The sequence below is a fragment of the Mchenga conophoros genome, linkage group LG16, assembly GCF_057382185.1.
Source record: "Mchenga conophoros isolate Kocher_MC1m ecotype Shallow Benthic linkage group LG16, M_conophoros_male_GT1.1, whole genome shotgun sequence".
Taxonomy (NCBI): Eukaryota; Metazoa; Chordata; class Actinopteri; order Cichliformes; family Cichlidae; genus Mchenga; species Mchenga conophoros.
The window spans coordinates 16028144-16043485 of record NC_140541.1 but is presented as its reverse complement, the minus strand read 5'-3'; the positions used below and the strand labels follow the sequence as shown (position 1 = coordinate 16043485).

Sequence of the window (15342 nt, the reverse complement as noted above, 5' to 3'; positions counted from 1 at the left end):
GTAGCATAAATCAAATATGTTGTATGAGCCGCACTGTTTTTGACTTTGTAACAATGTATCTCATTATTTTTTTTAAATACCTTCTCTCTGTACTGTGTGTGTATATATATACACACACGTGTGTCTATGTATATATATATAGACACACGTGTGTGTGTGTGTGTGTGTGTGTGTGTGTATATATATATATATGTATATATATATATATATGTATATATATATATATATATATATATATATATATATATATATATATATATATACATACACATGTGTGTCTCAGTTTCTTCCATAATATAAATAAAATTGTTATTATTATTACTATTACTTCTTTTATTATTAGTAGTAGCAAGGCTGGACTGGCCGCTCCTGATTTTTCGTTTTAATGGGCCGATGGGGTTTTATTTCTTTTCTTTTTTTTTAATGGTATAAATGAATGGTGGTGGATTGGCCAGTTGGTCATGATCGACTCTGGGCTGGACCAATTACAGCCGAGGAGGTCGAACTTTAAAGTTGAGGTGAGAAGGAACGCGATTTGTCCCGTACTACTTCAGCTAGAAAGTTACTAATTCAATCATGAAACTGATCAGTGATCAGCTTTTCTCTCTGCGCCAGAAAGAGGAAACCAGCGGAGGTCGCATTAAACAACAGCAGCACGTTGAAGCTTGATCAGCTGTTGCTAGCATTTATTTAATATTAATTTCTAGTATCAGCTGATGTTTGCTGGAGCCACAGCTATAAAAGCTGCTGGTCATGATGTCTGTTTGGATATGTGGTGAGAGGGAAACATGAAGATGAAACCAGGAGATGTCCTTACTGAATCATCACAGATGAACAGGTGATGGAGAAACAGGTTTACATTTTAGGTTGAAGGGAAGTTATGAACTGTTGCTGAGAGACAAATAACACCAGGATCCTTTGTAGCTGACAGCTGGTAACTGTGCAGGGACGGGTCTAGCAAAGTTTTGCCAGGGGGGCAGGTAGGGCATTAACAGGGAAAGGGGGGCACAAAGAAATACTTTTCTTTCTTATTCTTATGTCTAGCTTTTATTAAATATTTATCTGAATCTTACAACCAAAGTTTTCATCTGATTTAAAATGTATAAAAATCCATTATTGTATTCAGTAAGTATTAAGGTTAGCATATACCCTAGTAAGTTATAGGGCTTTGGAGCGTGATGTCACGGGAGGGGGCGTGGCCACGATTTTTGGTCGAGCCGCCATCTTAGTAGGCCAAACAAAGGGCTACAGGGGCGAAAGCACACGGGAACATCAGCTATGGCTCGTACTTGCTATGTTGTCGGTTGCAATGTTAGATCGCACGATCGAGAAGGGAATAAGCTGGAAAATGGGCTCTCTTTTTATCGTTTCCCCTCCTGAAAGCAACATGAGGGATCTCATGTATCTGATGTTACCAAACGTGAACATCAGGCTTGGTTGGCAGCGGTGAGATGAGCTGATATCGAGTTCTCTGCCATCATTTTTTGTTGGTGTGCTCCCGACATTTTCATTCAAATTCTAAAGAAATTCATATTGCTCTTTATAGGCTTTTAGTTTTAATTTCAATGCGCTGAGGTCATAGAAAATTAGAACAAACATCTTAATGTGTGATGCAGCAGAACTGTGTTCTGTTTATGGAGTAGCTTATCGGTGACAACTTCTCCAGAGTAGTGAGTGGAATTTGCCTTTTTTTTCGGACGGTGTGTTTATCTTTTCTTCTAGAGGAATTTTTGGGGCAGCTGCTGAGGAGAAGTCAATGTTATGTGCAACCTCTGGCTGTATCTTGGTCATATGGTCAACGTACTCACAACGTGGAGGCTCAAAAGCGGCCAACTCTTGTACCCAACCGTTTGTGAATTAGATGTGCGCCTCCAGGGATTTATAATTCCGAAAATGATTCGCGGTGTATGCACTGACTCCACAAAAAAGGTACGAGAAGGTATCAGGGTAGGACAATGGCGGTAGGTCTTCAGGGTTTCTACTCCACTGCCGTATTTCATACGGGTCCACATTACCAGTGCACGCTATTTTTTCCAAGTACCGTCTCTTGGCGTCCGGGCGCAATCTGTCTCGATACAGTCCTTTGACTTTTGAGCTGATTTTGAGCATGGTTCTGGAAGTCGTCCTTCCAACACAGTGTGTTTGTTTTGATTCGTGGCCTTCTCAAATGGCGCCGCGCTCCCACAATGCATTGCAGCGTTACGTCAACTCCAAAGCCCTATCTGGTCGTTAAGTCTGACGTCACTAGCCGTGTCTGGGCCTAAACTCCGCTGCAGGTCCATATATCAAACGATCACTATGGCATTACTGAGAGTTGAAAAACTGTCTAAAGTCTGTCATCTTTAATAAAATGATCAGCGTTCTGCTCTACCAGGTGTAACAATTGAATTTAACATCCAGGCATCCATGAAAACGGAATTTATGACATTTAACGGAGTTAGAAGTTAGCAGGAAGTTAGCTCGCTAGCTTCTATCTAAATACAATATAGCATGTCCTGACTGCGGGGTTTTGGAAACAAATTAAAACGTACAGCTCTGCTATCACTTCCAACATAAATGAAGACAGAAAACTAAACAGCAGTGACGTTTGTAGGGTTACTGAAGTTTGGCTAGCTGGTATATAATGATGTGCTACGTGACCGCTAGCGACACAGCATAATATAAACAAGCTAACTTTTTTTCCACTCGATAAAAGTTAAGTTAACGTGAGTGTTCTCGGTGGTCAGGAACAAATGTAATCGCATGGCAGGATGCTGTAAAAGGACCAAACTTCAGCCAGGAGAACAACTGAGATAATCCATCCATAATACGAGGTTAGTCATTCATATACTACTGCATGGGCTGGGCTGTAGTTACATCCTAAGGTTTTAAAAACTGAGCTTAAATAAATGATTAGCGGTAATAAAAGCCGAGGGAGGTCAACAGTGATCACTGACTGTTTTAGGAGCTTTTTGAGATTAAATAGAAGAAAATACATAACATTAAACATGTTAACAACACAAAAGCCATATTAAACGCAGACTACTTTAGGCCCGGAAGTAGGATTCGTCGCGTCATCACTTAAGGACCGGATTGTATTCTTTCCTTTGGAAAGGTACCATCTGTGCAATCTGCAATTCTGTTGAAGAAAGATGTTGAATCTATTTGATTACTGGAGAAAAATAATAGATTTCTTTGCATTTGTTTTATATGTGCATTCAATTAAAATTGGTTTTGTCAATTAAGCATCTTGAGGCAGAGGGTGGGGGAGTGGTTCCCTATTTTTTTTTCTTTTCTTTTTTTCCTGGGAGTTGGCAACCCTATTAGTTAGGTATATGCAGTGTTGGTCAAGTTACTTGAAAAAAGTAATCAGTAACTAATTACTGATTACTTCCCCAAAAAGTAATCCAGTTACTTTACTGATTACTTATTTTCAAAAGTAATTAATTACTTAGTTACTTAGCTACTTTTTAAAAACACGATTTACAACCTGAATAGGTGATAAAGCGATAGATCTGTCAGCCCAATTCTACTTTTTCTGCATAATCCATCATACAAAATGTAATCAAATGGAAAAGTCTCTTTTTTTAAACTTGTTTTATCAGTTTTAATCTTTTAACTTTATGCATCAAGCAAAAATTAAATTATATGCAACATTCTCTGGCTTGAAGAAAGTAGTTTAACATTTAAACCTATTTTCTGCACGTTCCAGCACATAAAATAAAATATTTTTTGTGTTTACACTCAGTCTTTCAAATAGATGCAAGTAAAACACAGCAGAATATAAATAAAATCAAAGACTAGCGGTCCTGTTGCTCTATTTTCACCTGTAAAGCAGGAGTGAGGTAGGCGGAGGTGTGCTCTGGTGCAGGTGTGCGCAGCGGTCAGGTGAAGAATCCGCGAGTTTCTCTGTGAATTTCCCATTACATCGTTGTGCACTCGGAGCTTGTTTAGGGTTTTTTTCGGTGTAAAAAGAAGTTTTCTTCCCACGCACAATGGACACTAATGTTTTTGTCACTTTTTATGGAATCAAACTCAAAGTAAGGTCAGTACTTCCACGTTTTAAACGCTGTACGCTCATACTCTCTCCATACTCGATATATGATCCATTGTTGATCTACACACAGCTGTTGTCACAAACGTCGCACTCGCTTACGTCACTGTCATGAGACATTCTTGCAAAAAAATCACGGTTTTAGTAACGCAGTAACGCAGCGTTCCTACGGGAAAGTAACGGTAATCGAATTACCGTTTTTGCAATAGTAATCCCTTACTTTACTGTAATTAGATTACAGTAACGCGTTACTGCCCATCTCTGGGTATATGTAATTATAAATTAGGTTGTTTTATATTTTTGCTAAGTACTGTTTAGAATACCAGAATTGGGAAGATGGTGTAGGTTTAAGTTTATTATAAAGGCTTTATGACTTTTCCTATAATGCCATGGTGGGCCGGTCACTAGTCAAAATGCCTAGGCTGTTTTTTTTTTTTTGTCCCAGTCCAGCCCTGAGTAGCAGTAGTCGTAAGTAGTAGCAGTAGTTTACTGGTGGAACTGGTGTGCGTTTCTTCGAGACGCCTACGTCATTTACGTCACACTTACGTCATCACGCATGCGTCGTGACGCAGCAGGCGGGTCCTGCTGTCAGTTTCCCCGAGTTGTACAGGTAAGAAGGACAGCTGCTATATACATGTACTATAGTATAATAGTGAACACATGAGAGATTTTAACCATGTCACTTTGGGGTGAACTTGGTCGCCAAACGTTGCAGTAACATTTTGTTCACTCGTGGTTAATTTTTTTCCTCTTTCTTCTCGCTCCGCAGCTTTAAACGCCGCAAACTAGCACAAGTTAGCTCAAATGAATTAGTGTTGCTAACAGCAGAGTAATTAAAGCAGATCTTTAGTGTTGTGAGCTGTGTTCGTCGAGTTTCATAACGCTGTCAATGTCTTACTTGTGTAAAATATACCTGTTGTGTAATGCTATGCTACTTACGCCCGATGCTTCCTGAAATATGAAGTTGTCTTTATTTGCTGACTTTATGCAATAAATTATTTGCTAAGATTTTATGCAACTGAGTGGGGATTTCTCTAAAGTGCTCACTGTATTCTTTAAGGTCATTGTTAATTGTGCGTGAACACAATACATCCTCGTGTTATATATGCTCAGAGGCGAGAATTGTTCTTTCTTTAAATCTTAAAATACAGTTTACAAACACAAGTTGGATCCTGTAAAATACATAAATAATATTTTTTTTAAAAATATCAGAGCTAATTTCATGTTATGATAAAATTAGCTCTGATATAAGGGAGCCGCAGAGGACACATCTGTAATGTTTAACTCTGTTCACCTTGTTGGCAGTTCGACCTAAAGGCCACCATGGTGCTGAACCCAGTCATTTCCAAGCTTGCTGGTAAACTGGTTGTGCTGGCCAGCGCTTCTCCTAGAAGACTTGAGATTCTCCGCAGTGCAGTATGCGTTTTCCTGATTATTCCCTTGTTATTCCTTATTATTCCGTATATTCACAGAATGTAGTTTGAGTTTGCACAATAGGACTGAGTGTAAATGTGTAAAACCCTAGTAGGTAAAAAATCATCTCATCATCATCCCTAGCATGTAGTCTGGTTCATTATAATGGGTGAAATAGAAGGAAAAAGGGAGAAGACATTTGATTTTTAAGTTCTTTAAAACATGGCAGTTTTATGGTGTTGGTTAAAAATTAGCAGTTGTATTAAAGTATAAAAAGCAGACAAATCCACATTAAGAGAGCAGATTTACAGAGCAAAATTTAGAAAAAATAACAGAGTTCAAATCAATCATTGGGTACAAATTTATTTATTTGACACAGCTAGAAAAGCCATGTCAAATAAAAACATGTATAGCTAGTTCACTGAAGGAACTACTTTAAACTTAATTTAAAGGATTATTGATTTAAGAAACCCATACTGACTGGATTTTTCATAGGTTGGTAAATCTGATAAGAGTGGCGTAAGTCCTATTAAATATAACAAGTGTTTTGTTTGCTTTGCCCTCTTATCTGTCAGGGTTTACGTTTCGAGGTTGTGCCGTCCTGGTTTAAGGAAACCCTCGATAAAGGGCTTTTCAAAGCACCTCATGAGTATGCTGTTGAGACAGCCAAGCAAAAGGCCCTGGAGGTAGCCAGGAGGATGCCCTTTGTAAGATAAGCTACTTTTTTATGACAAATAATAGAATTTATTCAGTCAGATGTCATCACTGAGAACACTTTGTCTTGATTTACTTTAGAAACACCTGAAGACTCCAGATATAGTTATTGGGGCTGACACAATTGTGGTAAGACAGAAAAAAGCACAAAAGCAAATGCATTTTCTTAATGGCTACTGTAAAGTTTTTCTTTATTCACTCTAGCCAACTGTTTATTTCACAGACTGTAGATGGCATGATTCTGGAGAAACCAGTGGACAAACATGATGCTTATAGGATGCTGTCAAGGTCTGTGTCAATGGGAAACATTCAGAGTTAACATTAAAAAACCATAAAATGGAAAAAGATATCATGGTGATTTTGTCTTTCTCTTCCAGTTTGAGTGGTAAAGAGCACAGTGTGTTCACTGGTGTAGCTATTGTCCTCTGCCATGAAAAAGAAAGTAAGTACAGACTCAGAAACTGTCACACTTGTACTTTATTTTTCTGTAAAATGAAAGAAATTCAGAAAGAAGCAGTTCCCTATTACAGATCACTAGCACAGATGTTTTAAGCAAAAATAGTAAGAGAAACATTTCTGCCATAAATATGTAGAAGACATTTATTGGGCAATTCTGTCTTGCGACTCTTTTTTTCATTTCTTCAATGCTGCCTTCAAGATGAAGAAGTCGATTACCAGCTGGTAGATTTCTACGAAGAAACTAAAGTGAAGTTTGCTGATCTCTCAGAAGATATGCTATGGGAGTACATCAATAGTGGTGAGCCCATGTAAGTGTGATCTTTTTAACTTTTCACATTTGTAACAGTTATTGTTGACTCTTTCTAAGTATTCGATCAATGGAGGTCATTTAACTGCTTGTGAGTTTCATGAACTTGTTGCTTTTTGGACTTTGATGCCTGATTTTGTTCCAGCTGTGTTTGCCTTGTCCCATTTGACACGAGTCAGCAAACTATGACAATTCTGCTCAGTTCAGAAATAGTGTGAAACTGTTGCAGAATGCATCCAGTAAACAGCTGATCATTTACAGTATGTGTTTATTGATCTTTGCCTACATGTGTTTGTACAAGTGAAACCTTTCTGTGTGTGTCTCAGGGACAAGGCTGGTGGCTATGGTATTCAGGCTCTGGGTGGCATGCTGGTCGAGTATGTCCATGGAGACTTTCTCAATGTTGTGGGTTTTCCCCTCAACCACTTCTGCAAACAGCTAGACCTTATTTACAATTTTTGTACTTCCTCTTTGAAAAGCACGTCTACCCTTCCAAGCTGCAGCGACAATCTTCCCATCTCAGTACCCACCCAGCCCCCCTCCAGCTCACAAGCTCTGCCCAGCCACAACTCATCCGTTCGCAGACCAAGCAGCCCCTGTGACATTCAAAGACTCCACACCCAGATCACCCCCACAGCCAGTCCTGCCCTTAAGGTTTGTTTTTATAACTCTATAACAAAAATCTGTCGCCTTTTGACACTATTTATAGAAAATCTTCCCATAGGTAAAAAGAGAAGACAGTGAAAGTGAAAGTTCACAGACATTGGTCAATAGCACGTCTAAACATACAGACAACAGGAAGGTCAAGCTTCATGACAATGCAACATTACCATCGATAACAAGGAGAGGGCAGGTGACTGAACCTACAAGAGGAGACTTGGAGCGAATCTGTGAACTGATGGATGGATTCAAAGCCTCAAAGGTAATCAGTGCCTTTGTATAAAAAAAAAAGTCCTTTCTGTAAAAGACCTGTTACAGAAAAAATGTCAACTTTATGCGTTTGTTCTTTGTGTAGTTGGCTTCCACAAGATGTAATGAGTAACGTAGCTCAGCTTAAAACCTTGAGTTGTCTTGAGTTAACTGCATCCAAAGCTCACTATTTTTGCAAAATAAAGCTTCCACTCTATACAAGCAAATCAGTGAAACCAATCTGCGGTGGTTTTGCACAGAGACATGTGCTGACATATTTCTTGATACGTTTATGTGACTTCCTGTGTACCCTGCAAGTTGCCTGTGAAGCTTAAGGTGACCACAAATCTTGAGGACACAGATTTAAGCAGATAATAAATACAGGTTTGTGCAAAATATTGAGCTAAAACACATTTCTGGGTTTTCGACGTTAAAAGAAGGGAATTAAAAACCTTTTGGTAAACAAAACTGGAACAATTGCATTTAAAGTTTGATATGTAGTGCAATACATTCACATGTGCAGAGTGTTTCCTGTGGTACCAGTTCCCACACATCACTAAATCTCAGTCTTTCCACCCACATATTTGTATTTAACAGCGGGCAAGTTGCTCTTCTTCCATTAAATGCTGCTTATTTTAGTTTCTTCCAGATAAACATTTGGTGGTTGCTGTCAAAAATCTCAGTTTGAATAGTCCAGCTTTTCAAATGACTGTCTTACCCAGATGTTGCTTTAGTTGCTTACGAGACTGTCAGGCTAAAGTTCACAAGTTTCCACTTTGAGAAGGTGGCACTGCACAGTAGAAGATTACTGCTGTGTTTGCTAAATCTGTTTGTGAAAGTCATTGTCAGTAGAAAGGAGAAGTTCCTCTCAGGTCCTGAACTGCTTTGGCTTACGCCTATCAAATCAAGCGAGGCTTTCTAAGTCCTGAATATTCTGAATGATTGTGGTAAAATGTGAAAAAATAGAAAAAGTGATCACAATAACACCTTAAGTTATGGTTATCAAACCTTTACAGGCAATCATAATGTGTTATTTAATGCGTGGTATAAATCCAGTTCATTCATCCATAACTATGAGCTGGATGTGGGAAACATCAGCAAACTCTGTTTACTTTTTTTACATTTAGCACACAGATTGTTGCTGATCTTGTTGTCTGTCTCTAAAGAAAATAAAGTAAATAATGAACTAGAGAACAATAGTTTTTAGTTGAGATGGTAGCTCACTGGTATGCAGCTGTAGTGGAATACAGTAAATCATGCACTTTGCTATGAATAGAAATGTTTGTGTTACTATTTGAAGAACCAGGAAGCATATGCTTTTCGTTAACAACAATCTCACATCAACATAAAAGGGGAAAAAAAGCTAACTTTGTTTCTGCATTCCCTTCTACTTTTCCAAAAACATTGCAGGCACTTTTTACAGCATCCAAGTTGTGTTTGTTTGACCTGCTACATAGCCGGCCTGGGCTGGATGCAGCACAGGTGGCCCAGGAGATCAAAGCATCTGCAAAGGGGACCGAATGTCTGCTGGAAGCCTGTGTATCTCTGGGATTGTTGAAGAGTATAGAGAAAGGTTAGCCAGCTCTCTTATTAATTGCATCATGATATTTTTCCCTTGCCTTCAGCAGCAGGCATTTAATACTTAATTTGGAAATATCTTGCTGTCACTCTGTTGTTAGCATGCCAAAAGCCAGTGTATGAGAACGCAGATCTGGCCACAGATTTTCTGAGGTCAGATGCCCCGTGTTCACTGCATGGCTACCTCCAGCACTGTAACGAAACCATGTGGCCACTTTTCTCCCACCTTGAGAGTGCTGTGCAGGAGGGCACCAGCCAGCGTGAGAAGGCCTTTAGCAAGCAAATGCTTCAGGTGGCTATCTCTGATTTCTGTGTCATATATCTGCGGTGCTGGTGAGAGCATATTCAAACTCACCTTCTCTCTCTAAAGGAAACTTCCTCCAGCAGTCGGGAAGGCAAACTGAGATTCATGAAGGCCATGCACAACATTGCAAAAATTACAGGGAAAACCATAGCAACGGCATTTGACCTCTCCACCTATAAGTCAGCCTGTGATCTCGGAGGTAAGAAAAGAATGCAAAACGTTACAGCTTGTCACTGAATATGAAACCACTGCTCTACATCTTTTGTCTTAATTCACTGTCTCAGGGTGCACCGGTGCCTTGGCTTATGAATTCGCCGAAGCTCATCCTGGATTGTCTGTAACAGTGTTTGACTTACCTGCTGTTGTCGAGTTGAATGAATTTTTCCATCCACAGCACCCAGACAACAGGGTATCATTTGTAGCAGGTCAGTTGTTTTGAGACACTGAAAATTGTGACTGAAAGATTGTTTGGATCATATTAGACAGAGTGACAAATATGCCAACAAATTCCGCTCAATCTGTGATTAATTTGAGGGCTTTTTTTCACTTTCTTTATGATCAGGAGACTTTTTAAAAGACGAATTACCCAAAGCAGACTTGTATATCCTGGCGAGGATTCTTCATGACCTGCCTGATGAGAAAGTGCATATACTGCTGAGTAAAATCGCAGATGCATGCACAGCAGGTTTGTAAAGCTATATTCACTCATATGAGTACTTATCTTTACTGAACAGTGAATGTCAGCCAAACATCGCTTCAAACAGAAAGCATATTGTTAATGCTGAGTATAATATTCTCATTCTTCAAAAGCTCTTTTTCTGCAGATGCTTGAAACTGATTTGACCGATTGATTCTCATGCTGTGCTAAAACGATAGGTGCTGGTTAGTTTGGGTTTAACAATGTCTTTGTTCTGAACCGCTGTTGCAAAGAGCTCAGTGTTGAAAAAGACGAAGGCTTAAAGCCAAGTCAGAGTGCTGCCTTGCTTATGCAATACTTTTTTGTGGAAACATAATGTAAAGAGCGAAAAGGGAGTACAAATCTGTTCTCTGATGTTCTGTGTCTGCTTATGTTTCATGTTGCTAGGCTGTGGACTCCTGCTAAGCGAGATCTTCCTGGATGAAGACAGAAGGGGCCCCAGTCGTGGGCTGCTGCAGGCCCTTAGCATGAGCGAGGGGAAACAGAGGAGCGCAACTGAATATAGCCTGCTTTTGAAGAGCCACGGTTTCATCACAGCGCATATCAGACATACAGACAACCTCCTGGATGCCATGCTGTGCATCAAAGCTTAACACTACATGCACAGTATACATTTTGGTGTATGCTGTAGGTAACCGTTGCCAAAATCAGGACTGTTTTTTTGTGGTTCTTTAAAACAAGCTAGCTGATAACCAATAAAAGACGTCTTTGTTTTAAAGTGTTTCATGTGTGCTCTTTACACACTTATAATCCTGAATGTGTTTTAAATTCTCACCTGTAAGATCGCTGAATTGTTGAGAAACACGGAGGTCTGTGTTACCCTAAAGCTTTCATAACCATTAACATGCATTTAAACTTTGCAAACAAATCATTGTGGCTTTCAATCATTTTACCACAATACACGGGGGCTTTGTTCGTGTTCGTTTGCTTGAAGAAGCACTGGCATGTAGAAATGGTGATACCACATTAAAAAAAAAAAATATCCGGTTCATGAAAATGTCAAGCTTTAAACATGGGTTAAAAAAAGTATTTAATTTTTTAAACCTGGTTAGGGTGGAGCTAATTCAGAGTATGTTGAATACAACAGGATTTGTTGTGTTATAAAATATATTTTATGCTATTGTGTGGAGTAGAGAAACCGTGGCTGCCAGTTTGAGCCTGCTACTTCTTTGGTATAATGCATTAGAGCCCTTATAAATTACTACTAAAATAAAGGTATCCTTTGCAAACCCTTGAAAAATAAGTCTCTTTTTGGTGGCAGTTATTCTGTAAAATGCACCACACCCCGATCACAAGGTCCAGCAAGCCAGCAGACATCAGATCTGACAGGCAGTACAAGTTAATCCTAATACAAGCCATATTTTGTGTTTGCCAGTTTCATCCATGCTTCAAGGCTTGGGCAGTCTTTTTTAACTGGCCTTCTGGTGGCGCACCCACTGGTTTGAAATGTTGGCAGGGAGTAGCCACTCAGGTCAAATGTCATTGGAAGCCTGCGCCAGTCTGCAGCTTTATAATGAGGAAAATAGTCTGTAGCACTGCCTACGTATGTGTTTTTTTTTTTTGTTGCAGTGAAAGGAAAAGCAGTACCTCATATCATCTTGCTTGGACTGAAATCCGTGTGAATGGTCTTCATTGTCTTGGAGTGTTCGGTGTGGAGCTGCCATACCAAAAAAAATTTGGGGTGTTGTCAGCTGGATGATGGCTGCGGGTGTAGCGTGTGCATCTGACCTCTGAAGTGTCACATCCTGATGATGTCTGGATAAAATGGTGGGAGATGATTAAAGAAGAAACGATAATGTCTAAGTGGGATGTCATTTTCGTAAACAGATGGATTTCCCCCAGCGGCCATGACTTAATGTTCGCATTCACTCAAAGACTCTGAAAAGCATCAGTTATGTTTTCTTTATTTATTTATTAACGGTCCTGCTCGATGGATCCATTACACGACCCTCAATCTCTTACCCCGAAAAACTGCTACACCCCCCTGACTAAGTGGAATTCAAACTTCAATCTGTTCCTCTCTTTCCTAAAGCGCTTTTGCTTGGAATTTAAATCACGCTGATGAACAGACAAATACATCAAAGCTCTCACAAGTTAAACACAACATTTGGTGGTTTCGACTATAATTGCCCTCTAAAAAAATAATGACTACACTTTCATCCTCTGACATTAATCTCTAAATAGACTATCTTAAACGTTAAGTGACACTGGATATCGTGGAAACGTAACCCAAATATTTATCTTGCAGTTGAAATGAGCGCTGTGGTTTAGTTTCCTGCTGTAGCCGTAAATCTCCTCAAGATGGCATCAAAAACCTGAAGAACCCTTCTAGAAATGTGGCCACACACTCTCACACACACACTACAGATTTCCCTGTTTGGTTGTTCTTTCCAGCAGCACATGCAGATGCAGGTTTATAGGCATCATTAAATGACAGCTAACTATGAGAATCACACCTGATTATGCTAAGTTTGGGAACTTGATTCGACTTTTATGCATCGGGTTGGCTAGTATAGTGTCTTAATCAAAAGAAGCTATAACACCAACCCTTAACTCCTTGCAGATTTACCTCTTGAATTTCAGTTTTTTGGCAGCGGTTGAGGCAACCAGACAGCTGAGGGGGAATATGTGGGAATATCTATGGCCATGATAAATAGCTCTTATTCTTTGTGACACAGAAAGTGTCTCCGCATTACTCTTCATTTTGGAACCCACTCTAAGTATTTTCCTAGGAGGGTAATAAGGGTGGTCATGTTATTCATGGCTATTTTCTTGTCAGTCTGGGCTCAGGCTCTTTGTGACATCTAACTGATTTCCATTACTCAGATTTAGTTCTTTGGATGAGGAGAGACAGAGGGAGGGTGGACTCAAGTTCAAATATGACACGGAGTGTAAATCACATGAGGTTTTATTGTGAATGCCCACCAAATGCACTATATACTTACAATACTTTTCTTCCATATTGATTATGAAAGCCTGTGTTGATTTAATAACTCCAGAACTTATATTGCTTTCCCGAGGAGATCCTTTGAAAGACAACTAAGTGAGACCAAATGGCTGCGTAGTAGGAGAATGTCAGGCTTGTGAAACACAGATGAGTTTCACAAATCAAAGCGCATAGTCTGCTAGCCTGTGTTGCCTTAAAACATGATGAAGCATTTCCATGAAAGGATTTGCATACCCGTTCGCTTCCAGTGTCCCAGCTGCACCCGCTCACCCTCAAATGCCTCAACTTTTGTGTACCGGTATCAACAGCTAAGACTCTGCTAGGCTTTCTAATGAAAACCATTCAAGTCAATCAAGTTTACCAGAGACCAAAGGCCAGTGTAATTTGGGAAAATTGCTGAAACTCCAAAGTAATCTTCTGTAATTCGATCTTGCCTATTGAACACTGGCTGTACTGTACGTGTCGGATAAGAGCTCAGTCATTTTCTTCAAATGCAGTCCTGACAAGCAGCATGGCTTTCCACCTGCAAGTAATCATCATTCTAGTGTTAAGTGCTTTGATATTAAAATGACTGATTTAAGACCATTTGCTGCTAGTAGATAGCAATTTCAAAACACTTCCATATGTTGATAGTGAGGATAAGCTGAGTTTGTGAACCGGCCGGGCTGCGTGTTGTGTTTACTGTAGTAGAACAGCCAGGAAAAACACACCGCAGCTAAGCCATAACTTTAGTTTTTCAGTCTTTCAGTTGAGAAGGCAGACTTTACATTTTACATGAATGATGCAATCAAAGCATAACACCAGGAAACTTTCATAAGATTTAGGATGTTCATTTCTAATGTAAACTTGTACGTTGTGCAGTTTGTAACCACATGGGGGCAACGTTGGCTAAAGGAAACCTCCATGAAAGAGTACGATTTTTTATCAAGTTCTACTGTTTGTTGATGCTTTTATCAAAGTGATGGGAGAAGACAGTCATTCTGACTGCTTGGGTATTTGAAAATTGGCAAATATCTATGTCAAACCTTTGTGTTATCTTAGCTGAAAAATAAATAGCATCACTGTTTATACCGAAAGCCTTTCTGCGACTTCGAGAAGGATACGCAGAATCCGAATGGCTGCATGTAGAATAACAAACATCCTCTAATCAGTCAGTTTTCTGAATTGCCTCTCAAAACTGAACTCATGCTTGGGCACCTGTTTCAAAGAACAGGCTTGTTTATCAAAGTCCTCCTCTGTCAACAAACAGAATAAGTGCGATGATGGTTGGCTCCTCAACCCACATCTGATTTCAGCAAATGTGCAGTTGTTCAAAGTGAGTTGTGCTTCATTGATTTGTTTCAAGGCAGAGGAAAAATAACCTCAGGGCTTCTACCAGTTAGAAATAACAATGGAGTCCTTCATTGCTGTTTGTAGTTTTGTTGGCCTGACATCAGTGGTAGAACATGGAGGGATTTTCACTGTGAATTTAACGACTAGCAGGGACTCTGAAAAACATTACTTTGGGGTTTTTTATTGTATTAGATCAGTAGATTTTTACAGTCACTTTACTCCAGTGTTTCAGTGATTCTGCAGATATTTTGAATCGATTCATGTCTAATTTTCTCTTTAATGCTTATATGATTTTTTTTTTTTTTTTGCTTTTCTTAATTTGGTAACTTTAATAATAATTTAACTTTGGTATGTTTGCTAATTTAATTTTTTTTTCTTCCTGAGAGTTATAATGGAAAATCAATACCACTCTCATGCCTGCACACTAACTTGAAGGCAAGAAAGACTAGCTTAGCTTAGCACAAAGCCTGGAAGCAAGGGGAAACCTGTAGACTGTATAAAGAAGACAGAATCATTCATTTGTGAAGTGTTATTTTTAAGCTAGCAAAGCAAATACATATTAAAGATGCATGTAGCCACCATCCCCCAGTAGTTAATGAAGTCTTGTTGTAAAGCCTTGAAAACAGTGTGTTGGCTATCACCATCTTGG

The 15342-nt window shown here is 39.3% G+C and overlaps 1 protein-coding gene across 1 annotated transcript; it reads left to right on the top strand.

The window, feature by feature from the left end:
• The first annotated feature begins 4567 nt into the window (after positions 1-4567).
• On the top strand, positions 4568-11132 carry asmtl (acetylserotonin O-methyltransferase-like). Its single transcript, XM_085249836.1, has 15 exons — positions 4568-4643; positions 5339-5449; positions 6022-6153; positions 6242-6289; positions 6384-6448; positions 6538-6602; positions 6819-6927; positions 7253-7580; positions 7651-7848; positions 9246-9408; positions 9515-9705; positions 9784-9916; positions 10002-10142; positions 10280-10402; positions 10802-11132. The coding sequence occupies exons 1-15, from the start codon at positions 4590-4592 to the stop codon at positions 11005-11007; spliced, it is 2067 nt and encodes a 688-aa protein (XP_085105962.1). The 5' UTR covers positions 4568-4589; the 3' UTR covers positions 11008-11132.
• The last annotated feature ends 4210 nt before the right edge of the window (positions 11133-15342 follow it).

Excerpts from the sequence above, each read along its gene's own strand:
- asmtl (XM_085249836.1), top strand. The coding sequence starts at position 4,590 with ATGCGTCGTGACGCAGCAGGCGGGTCCTGCTGTCAGTTTCCCCGAGTT. Across the intron at positions 6,603-6,818 it reads CCTCTGCCATGAAAAAGAAA|ATGAAGAAGTCGATTACCAG; the intron begins GTAAGTACAGAC and ends GCTGCCTTCAAG. Across the intron at positions 7,849-9,245 it reads ATGGATTCAAAGCCTCAAAG|GCACTTTTTACAGCATCCAA; the intron begins GTAATCAGTGCC and ends AAAACATTGCAG.